A 10,882-nucleotide genomic window follows, 5' to 3' on the forward strand; every position below is an offset into this window, starting at 1 on the left:
CTCATTCTTTGGAAACTTTCGGTTATGGCAGCCTGACAACCCACATTCTAAATGTTTCCGTTCATCTAATTGCCTGAAATTAAGCCCAGGTGCTGAAAAGGAATTTATAATAGAGATGATTGCTGTTGACATTATATTAAGTTAGTTTTCAGACATTCATATAATATGCAGAAACAGCCTAAAAATGACTCTTTGTTTTTTAGATCGGGGTAACGTTCATTTTGAGGCTAGGTCCTCAGTGCACATAGACTTTTGAAACTTGAAAATAATTTTTTGAATAAATTTTACAGGTCCTTGATATCGGATGACGTCATAGATATTGGGTGGTAGCAGTGTTGTCCAGGATGTTTTCCTACCTTCCTACATTACAGTAACGAAAACTTTTGTCCATCAAGCAATTGTTCCTTACAGGAATATAGAGCTTTCGAAATTACAAAAATACTCAGTGATTTGCACTATTAGCCCAACTTAGTTAAAATGTTGACCTTAGTGCACCCCTAACTCCTTACATAGGTTGTTGTGCCTATGGTTGCTAGCTCTTTTCACTACCAAAAGGTTGCTAACGTCTACATATTTTTGCAAAAGCCCTCCTTGCTCTTTTCATTGCGCTGAACTTTTACCCAAATATAGCATTAGACGCCTATTTCAAATGTTGTATTCAAAAGAGTATATTTTCATAACTTAGGTAACTCATCTAACAAAAAGTGGCAGCAACGAATCCAAGTCTCTCCAAGACGTCTTGCCAAGTGGAGCAGAAACGACAAGTAGTACAATACCATCCAGCTCAGGTAAACTATTCGATGCTGAATCACCTCTAACGGCTGCCTTGATAATAACGGAACCAATTACATGGTCGCGATTGAAAGTTGTCTATTCGTTTGAATATGATAGAACTCCACATTAACAACGTTTTAATCATTATTGATAATTCTGTAGTTAGAAATGAGTTACGGAAAACTGAAAGCTGTCAATCAGAAAGAATAGTCAGGATTGTTTTCAAAAGAGGAGCATTGACGGTCGGGCAGGCTTCCTATTACCTGCCTAAAAATTACTTACACGTTTACTTTTGATACAGAACGGCACTGTTATTATATTCATATTTTTAGGCTTTCAACAATAACCTAATGACCCTGGGCATTCCCTACTGCTTTTCATATCTTATCTCTACATTTAGTGTAGCATGGCAAGACTAATGGGCAATATGTTTTGGGTACTTAATTTTAAAGCCTTTTCTTTAGCAATAGGTTCTTGTTTGTTAGGATTTTATTACCTTTGATGGGGAGTTTGACGTTTTGTAATTATTTTTGCTGTGCAATGGTTTGCAATGGTATATTTGTTTATATTGCTTTATTATGTAAATATTTTACATTTTTCATTATCAACCCATTCACTTTCATTCATATATCTATTGATAAGAGTTGTACTATATGTACCCCGAAATGATAAACACAACATTTTTTAAATAGTAGTTTAGATGTTGTTTTGCTTCAAGTTTTAAACCGAATTCAATCCTTTTGGATACCAAGGGGCTAATTAACGGAACTCTCTTTCGAATGTTATGTAGCGTTTTCTCTTCTAAGACATGAACCCCATTTTCACAACTTTGTGCCAAATTTGGCTAGAACTCGTCAAAAACAAAATTCCTAAAATAAAAAGGCTTGGTTTGTAATTCTTTTTGTATGAACATCAATCATTGTTGTTCTTCTTTAATTCACCCATGTGTGAATTTCAAAATGACAATAGCTTTTATCAAGTTTTATCCAGCCCAAATAAACCCTGCTGATATATGATACACTTTTTAAGCTAAGCATTAAAATACACGACTCCATTTAAGTTAATAACAAAGAATAAAAATTTTATCTTGAAATGAATCCTGCTGGCCAGGAATATTTTTATGTTTATGTCACCCATTAAAGGTATATATTTCTTCCTTGCTAATAAGAGTCTTTCTTGCAGGAACTTTTTATTTTTAGATTCTAAAAATCCCTGACAGCATTCTCGTCTTTTATTCAAATTCACCTTTCTACCCTTAATCTTGGTAGATCAAGGTAGATCACCAAAAATTAACATGGTTCTGTGGAAATTCCGCACCCATTTAATAATGTTAATAATTTTTTCTCATCTAATACACCAAAGGTACTGTCATCATTTTTGTTATATTTTTGTTATATATGCAATGGTATGTCGTATTTATTACAGCTTTTGTAAATATCCAAATCTCCGATAAATTTTTACTTGTCATTTAAATCTAACGGCAGAAAAATGTGCATTGTCATTCGAAGCACTGAGTAAATAGGTACACTTTGATCTAAACATATTGATAAATGTATTTTCAAATATGAATTGGTTCAATTTTGCTTGAATATTAGAGTATTTTGTTAATTTAATTGAGATTTATATGATTTATGTGATTTAAATTTTCTTGTTTTAAAAGATGATATGCATGTACAGTACATCCTACATATATACCATATTCTACATACATATACAAACACATCAACAATAAATATGTTCCAGTCAATGGTATCTGATATTTTGTGTTTTCTCTGTCCTCCAGATAAGTGAAGCTTTTTCAAGTGACTGACTGACTGCCAGCCAGCATTAAATTTTGTATTAATATATTTAAAGGTTGATAAATAAATTATAATGCATAAATAGCTTTCGTATCCAAATGTTATGAACTCCAAAAAATGAACTGCTGTCTAAGTAATGTTTTGAATAAGAATTGGGTCAAATTTGTGCAGTTGTAGAATAGAAAAAATAGCAGGTAAAGGCATCACGTGAGATAAGACAAGCAATTTATAGAGACTTATGGTTTATTGTAACTCATTTAAAAAATAAAAAGCTATTTTGGAAAGTATAGATTGTAGCACTGGTGAATACATCAGTTCAAAACTTCAACATAGGCTGAGAAAAATCCCTGGAGGACTGTTCATCCTGAAATTGGTGGATTAGGACCTTCTGTTGTCATCCGGATGTGGTCGAATTGTGGACTTCTATGGCTAATCATCCTCAAATTTTGTGTGTTTGTTATGTCCATGATTCTGTGATGACTAAAAAATAGTGCAAGTAAAGTTTTTATAAGAAGTACGGGTACAATTAAAATTTAAAATTCAATCAGGTATAGCACTGCTAAACAAGCTTGCTAAATTAATAATAAACCATAAATTTACATTGGCAACAGAAACATTAATTTTAAAATAGCTCGGAAGAGCAGTAATGTATCATATCATACTAAAGTACTTTTTCAGAATATAAAGTCAGAATGTAAAAATTGGATAATGTCTAAAGGTAGGCAGAAAATTTATATCCAGATCTGATCAAGTTTTACTGACTCCAAGTCATCAGGTAAAATGCTTTTAAGGTCTGGAATTTTGATAGTTGATATTTGTCTGTATCTATACAATTTTCTGGTCAACATCATACCTCTTCTGAAAGGATTTTTGAACCTTAAAGTGCAATATTGCAAAAAATATTAAAGAGATATTCTAAAAGATGCATGAAGATATTAGAAAGCCTTATAAAGAACCAAACAGGTTTATTCTGAATACCCGATGAATAACTGTGATAAACAGAATTCATTCATTTTTTCATATAATTTTGAAAAATGTTGACTTTTTTACCATAACTGCTTCTTTTTGAGAAGAGGAAGAGACTATGTGGGACAATGCATGGAGATGAAAACCAAGAACTAACAATAAATCAGACAAGCAGAAAAGAAATGAACATAGATTAGCAACTTTTGAAATGAATTGGAATAGTCATGACTATCCAGGTAAGCCTCTAAACAATACTCACATAACCAGGAAATTTATACTCAATGCCAAGCTTTTCCAATTTCTCCCTCTTAGAACTTTCTTTGCTTACCAATTTTTTCACCAACTTTGCACGTGAAGCTGGAGTCCTTGCCTTTAAAAAATTGAAGAAGTAAATAGACTTAGTATTTTTATATCTATAATACTTTAAAGACAGAAAATAATTACTGAAAAAGTGTAACCAAACAAGGCTTGGGTATTACAATATTCAAAGATAGCAGAAACCTAACATACTTGTTTGACTATTTAAGTGGCTAGTGGACTCTCTGCTGATTATTTAAAAACAATGAACCATTCAGAGGTGTCATTTTTCCCCTCTTGCGACTTTTGATATGCACCTGTAAATTTCTACTTTCCTTTTGGTCAGTATCTTATGTTTACACTCTAAGGAGTGTTGAAAAAGATGTAAGCAAAAAAAAAGTGCAGCCTATCAGAAAAAACAACCTAAGCTTAAGTTATGAGCTATCACTCTCACCTTTCAAAATTGATATCATTATGTTAATAAAAATGACAGCTTTTCATTCCAATTAGATTGTATCATAAATCTGCTAGATAAATCATAATGATGATGATATGCATTCACCTTATTATGCTTTACTCTACTTTTTTCAGCCCAGTTTATCTTTTTGAATTTTCGTCTAGCACCAGTCCAGATACGAGGATGTAATCTTTCCTTTGGTACAATTTCACCTAGATAAAGTAAAGAATATTGATTAAAGTAAAATGTCAATTTAATTGCATGAGCAGGGACATAATTATTTACAGATAATCAAAACAGAGAGTTTACATACATTTGATAAGTCTTCCAAACATCATGTAGTTATTCATTGCTTCAACAGCTATTTTTGCCACATCCTCATATTCAAACTCTACAAATGCATATCCTTTAGAAGTACCAGTCTACAAAAAAATACAACCCATTACAAAGTTAATTAGCCAAAGAGTATAGAATAATAACTTTGAAAATATGTATAATGAATCAAAATAATTGTAAAATATGCAGAGGAAACAACAAAATAAAGGCTTAAGTACAAGATCCTTTTAAGTTTTTTCTCACCTAAAGTATAGTAAAAAGGACCATTCAAATGGAAAAAATGATCATCAAATTCTGTTCTCTTTTCAGAAAATGATGAGTTTTAACTTTTTAAGGGAACAGGTCATGCTTACTGATAATACCTGTTTCCAAAGATCCATTACTCGTAAATTGGTTATTTGTGACATTATGCTATCTGTGTAGATCATGTTATAATATTGTCAAATAAATGAATAAATGTGATAAATATATAGACAATTCTCACATTTTTGCTTCTTGATAGCCTTAGCCTTTTTATGGTGCCAAACTGTGAAAAGAACTTTCTCATTTCATCTTCGTAGAATCCATGAGGAATGTGACCAATGTATATAACACCAGATTCTGAAGCCTAAAATAAGAACGAAGACTTTTTTTGAAAACATCATTAAACTAATAAAGACTCTTGATATATTTTTGAAAACATTATTAAACTAAAAAAGAATCTTGATATATTATTGGCTATTTAATCAGAGTAAAACAGGTAAATAATTAATGATACTTTGAATTTTTTGCATCATATAACAAAAAAATTTTCATGAGAAACAATTTGTTAATTGCTAAACTCAACACAAATTTTTTTGAGAAACAACTATTTTGAGAAACCACTTTTGACATTGCCTAGCAGCAAGCAGTTTCACTTTTGGTGGTGCATGATGTGCAAGTTGGAGTAACATGCAAGCAAAATATTTTTATGATGTGATGCAAAACTGTGTTGCTGTGCAAATGAAGAGATTGAGCTTTAGTGTTACTGCAAGGGAGTGCAAGCTTCTCAGCCAGTCATATGTTATTTCTTATGTTATTGCTTATGATACCTCAAGAACATGCTACCTTAGTTGAAAGTGAAGGTTGGTAGTAATTTATCTACTTGATTTTTTATATTTCCATCTAGAAAAATTTGCTCTGTTCTAGAAAAATATCCATCTTTTTTTACAATATCTTGAAACATTGACATCTGTTTACTGGCAGGCTTCTAAAGGATATTTCCCTATAACTTTTCTTAACCCTTTCAGAGCCAAGAACGGCTTTAGCAGTTTTAGGCCAACCGATAGGACAAGCTGATCCTAAAAAATTTTGCCAAGTTCTGGTCTGACATTCGAGCTACAATCTTCAATTTTTCAACCATTTTTAAAAAAGAAATCCTTGAGACGATAGCACATTGGACATAAATACAAATCAAACTTTGCAGACAGAACGGGCTGGTGTTGATGATGGTGATAGGCCTCAATGAATGGCAAACGTCAACTGAACTCAAGGTTTGTTTCATTAAAGTTTGAACCTGAGAACTTTATCTATCTCTAAATAAAAAGAACAATAACTGTTTGAAGGATTATCATAGTTTGAGATAAATAAAAAAATTTAACATTTTTGTGTATATTGTATTTTGTTGGGTTTTAAAAGTTTATATATTTGAAACATAATTTCAGCCCCTAACTTTGACTTTTCGATTCTTCATTTCATTCTCTCTCAGAATATATATGGTTGTCCTATAAAAAGAATGGCCCCTTCATGTATAAAAATGAGCTTAAACTATACAAGTCTGAAAATGAACATTTTCCTTGGAAATATAGATTTTAAGGGCATTTGCATCTGAGAATGCAGCTAGGAAAGTTTGCTGTGCCGTTTAGGATCTGTTAGATAAATAGGGGAAAAACTTCTTATACCCAGATGTGGATCCACTTTTATTTCCAAGTCATAAGGTAATGCTTTTGAGATCTGAAGTTTTAATATTTGATATTTGTATGTATCTACACAATTTTCTGGTTGGCATAAAACATCATACCTCTTCTGAAAAACTTTTGAACCCTAACATCTTAAAAGTGCAATATTGCAAAAAATATTCTAGAGAAAAATATTCATACTCTCTCAACTTTGAATTTTCGTAGCTATTTAAAACTGAAACACAGAGATGCTACTATACTAATGGCAGTCTATAATAACACAATAGGCTTCTAGAACAGGGATGTTTGCTCTCTCCTTCATTCACAAATTTCATTTAACTTAATAGCTTTTCGACAGACAGATACTATTAGACAATTTTGATTATCTTAAAAATTGCCTTTGTAGTTGTTGTTTGAAGAAAATTGTATGACATGGGATTTTAAAAATAAAACTTTGATTTGAAAATATAACAACAAAACGCTACTCAATATATGTTGTGTACCTATCTCTTCGTTTAGCCTAGCCATTGAGAGAGCTCCTTCCCATAATTTGTGTATTTAGTTTATCATTGTTGTATATCTGGTAACTGGCGCATTGGTAAATAGAAAAGAACTGTTCTAAGTTGCAAATCAGAGATTCACGCTTAACGCGCGCGAGATCATCAGGGTACCTATCAAGTAATTAATGCGAGTTTAAACTTTCTTCATGTCTCTAGTACGTATATTTATCATATTTAAATATATTTTTTGTTACAGTGTTAATGCATGAAGTTTCATTTTAAAATACATATCAACTGAACTAGACTTTATAATTACCTCAGCAGAGGGCAAGTTAGCAACTTTATCCTCGAAGTCTTTCTGCTTTTCGATGTCGATGGCAAGATTCCCAAGTTCTAACGTTTTCTTCTTTGACTTTGTTTTGATACTACCACTTTTTTGCGCTGATTTCTCTTTGTTTGGCATTTTTATACTGTCTGTTTAGTTGAAAAACAAGAAGACACGGTACCTCTACAGCCACTAGTCACGATGCTTGTTCTGAAAAGGTTGACATATTGTCTCAGTCTCGCTTCAATGTTTCAGAGAAACACAATGTCACATGGCTACCTCCGCAGAGGGGCGACAGACAAAGTGGCACAGACTAGGAATCCATCAAAAAATAATAAATCAAAACAATTATTAAGTTTATTGTAGGGATGCAATTTCCATTTAAATGTTGCCAAGGACATTGAGACAAACCCAAAAGTTTTCTGGCTCATAAACAATGACAGTAATGTTATGAAAGAACCTAAAATTATCATAAAATTGAACCAATAGCTGACTTATTAATATCAACATTAACACCTTCATTTGATAAGAATGATCAGAAATTGAAAATCATCAACAATGAAACTGTAATACAACGATGAAACCTGTGCGATGAATATGTGATAATAATGTTGCGATTAAATTGATAAAGTATTTTTCATGGCTTTGTCCTTAATCAGTGGCGGACTGGCTACCCTTTAACCCAACGATAAAAGCAAGCAAAAGGGCGACAATAGGTGTTAAAGTTGCTAATTTTTGGGGCTTGTATAACGGGCCCGGAAAAATTTTGCCATATTTCATCCTTAAAATCCTTTGCAATTGAAAACACCCTATTTAGAATTTCGGAACAATTGGCATTGGCATGAAGAAGACTCTCTGTCAAATTGACTGTATTTGAAACGTCTAGACGAATGGTCAAATTTGTAGGTATCAAGTGACGTATTGTTCTCAATTTTATGTATGAAATGATGTTATCAAATGATAGATTTTGAAAGTTGGACTAATGACTTCGTTCTCATCAAACGGTAACATAAAATTTTTTGAAAGTTTTGCAGCATATCATTGAGAAATGTAAAAGGGTGCCTCAGCACCTGTTAGCTTATGGACTATGTTGCTCCTGCCTCCACGCTACAGTCACATATCATTTACAAAAGATATGATTCCAGTTCATCAGCGTGCGGAATTATGATCAGGTATTGAACATGTGCTCAAAACCGTAGACTTGTCTGAAAAATATCTGATAACATATCTTGGACAAATGGATTTTAAGAGATCTTGCTGCCATCCTTTTTGCGCAAATTGATGATTTTGCAGATTGATAGGCTCCCTCTCTATGAGAAACTGTGCGTAGAAATGGTAAAAAGAGAAAGAATTTCTTAAGAAAAGGCACAGTTCCTTCCCGGGACAAAAATTTGAAGAAAGATTGGAAAGCTTGTATAGCTAGTTGTAAATTTGAAACCAGTTTTTTTTTCAAAACAGCAGGTTTAACTTTCCATTAAGTTTTCTAGAAGGCTCTTACATGAGGGTATCAATCCTCAGCAAATTCTGTATAATTTTTTTAAATGATGGTCAAGATTTTGGACTTCAAAACTCCTGGTTTTAACGTACAAAAAACAGGATGCCTATGAGTTGTTCGTTGAATTGCAAAACATAATAGCTTGCCACGGACAACATAATAGTTTTCACTATCAAGGGATAGTTGATGGCCCAAAGAAAAAACAACTACATATTTAAGAGAGACAACACAAGGAATATGCACATATTGCTGCAATATTTGAAAACCCTCCTTCTCCCTAAACAACTATTTCAACAACCTTTAACAAATAGCCAAAAAAACCGAAATAGCCATAACGTTTATGTAAATCCCCCCTCCCCATCTTTGATTACATACTATGTGAACGTTCCCATACCCAATAGCCAACACATCGATAGTTTTATCCAGTTACAGCCATTCTGATTAGTAAGAACACATGGTAGTGCTCAGCTAATTTTTTTTCAAAGCGCGAGCCCTCAGTTATTTGATAACAGGCACTAGGATTAATTTGCATCAGCCATAAGTCAAAAAACTAATATGGTTAGTCAGAAGTCATTGGTTTCACAAAATTATTAGGCATCAGTCAATTGGCAAATAGTCTGCTAGTTAGCTAGTGAAAATCCCTACTACCCCCTCAACAGAAATTGAATTAATTGAAATATTGTGCACTTGCTTGAAAAAATAACAAGTTAACCAAATTACAAGACGTCTTATACTCTGAGGAGTTTCAGACAAAAAAGCTTCTAGTATGTTTAAGAAAAACTCTTTTATCAAAGTAATTTTCAAAGCAATATTTGTTCTTTACAAGGTTTTCAGAAAATCTTGCAGAATTTGCAGATTGGGAAACTTTGCTATCAATCTTAATATTGCTCAACTTAAAGGTGAAGCTAAACTTTTTATGCAAACGTACTTTGGGCAGTTGACGATTGTAGTCAATTTTAGTTCTCTGCGAAGATTAGTTGCCTTTTGAAAGTTTTCATGGTTTTGCAAAAAATAACTTTGGGCAGAGGGCGCACCGGGAAATTTCCCGGTGTCCCGGTGGGCCAGTCCGCTTCTGCTCTTAATGGTATTTTATTTCAGTTGTGGCTCGTGATAAAAGACTCTTATGATGGCTTGCAGTTGTTGGCATATGCATATGCAGGTGATGGTGCTACGTTGTGTTGTCATGATAGATTTGATAGTTTTTTTCAGTCATTTCAGAAATTTATCAAGGATCATTTTTGTTTAGATATTTGTACTAGCCCGTGTTTTTTCATTGCTCCTTGAGTTCTTCCACTCTTCAATCTTCAATCGTTAACTCCTAAAAGCTATACAACCAATCTGGAGCATTTACTCAAGGAACATTGACAAAAGGAAAATTAACTCAGGAGTAGGATTAATACCATTTCCACCCAGCGCTCCAGTTTGTTTAAAGGTTTGTTTAACTCCTTTAAAGGCCTCCACTGAGGTTTGGTCGCACTAAAGATCAAGCTTGCACTTCCAAGTAACTACTTGTTGTGAACTTCTTCATTCAGCAAACTTGTGTATTACTGTTTTCAAAGCATTGATATATATACAATGTCACCCCTACTGTACATTTGAAAGGACACTGGCTTATACAATGTCTGTCTTCTTTTCTCACACCCTGTATAAGAGTTCTTTAGTTGAGAAATGTGCAGGGTCGGCGAAACGTATTTGAAAGTGGAGGGGCCCAAATATCAGTGTCTTGAAAGGGCTTAGAAAAGGCCGCCACCATGGTTGGCGGCAGAAAATTTTTAGAATTCTGGGGTCTTAGGGTGTCGTAATGAAACCTTCTTTCTAGATTATAAAAGTACCCGAAATAAGATGGAAACAAAAATAAATTACTGGATTAATAATTATCAACGGATTAATAAATATCAACAGAAGAATTATCAACTAAAAAAAAGTTAAGCAATTTTGTACAGTTAAGATATAACTTCGTAACATCTGATCTTAACTTTTTCGGAAATTAAGTGCTTTTAACAAAAATTTGAAAACC

General features: G+C 33.0%; 2 protein-coding genes across 6 annotated transcripts in view; one reads left to right on the plus strand and one right to left on the minus strand.

Annotated features, from left to right (window-relative positions):
• LOC135681949 (uncharacterized) overlaps nucleotides 1-2,943 on the plus strand; it is a 42,961-nt gene extending 40,018 nt beyond the window's left edge. For all 5 annotated transcript variants that reach the window (XM_065196624.2, XM_089113158.1, XM_065196623.2 and 2 more), the window contains one exon: nucleotides 686-2,943. In XM_065196624.2, coding sequence (XP_065052696.2) covers nucleotides 686-904 — 219 coding nt within the window. In that variant the 3' untranslated portion in view covers nucleotides 905-2,943. The remainder of the gene's footprint in view (nucleotides 1-685) is intronic.
• On the minus strand, nucleotides 2,799-7,594 carry LOC135681958 (MKI67 FHA domain-interacting nucleolar phosphoprotein-like). Its single transcript, XM_065196641.2, has 6 exons — nucleotides 7,362-7,594; nucleotides 5,114-5,236; nucleotides 4,607-4,715; nucleotides 4,399-4,505; nucleotides 3,799-3,909; nucleotides 2,799-3,053 (listed from the first exon to the last, which is right to left on the minus strand). Exons 1-6 carry the CDS (start codon nucleotides 7,506-7,508, stop codon nucleotides 3,003-3,005), a joined length of 648 nt encoding a protein of 215 aa, XP_065052713.2. The 5' UTR covers nucleotides 7,509-7,594; the 3' UTR covers nucleotides 2,799-3,002.
• Nucleotides 7,595-10,882: the final 3,288 nt, after the last annotated feature.

Source organism: Rhopilema esculentum, chromosome 16, assembly GCF_057945365.1.
Source record: "Rhopilema esculentum isolate cy_ngs chromosome 16, ASM5794536v1, whole genome shotgun sequence".
In the NCBI taxonomy this organism is placed as follows: domain Eukaryota; kingdom Metazoa; phylum Cnidaria; class Scyphozoa; order Rhizostomeae; family Rhizostomatidae; genus Rhopilema; species Rhopilema esculentum.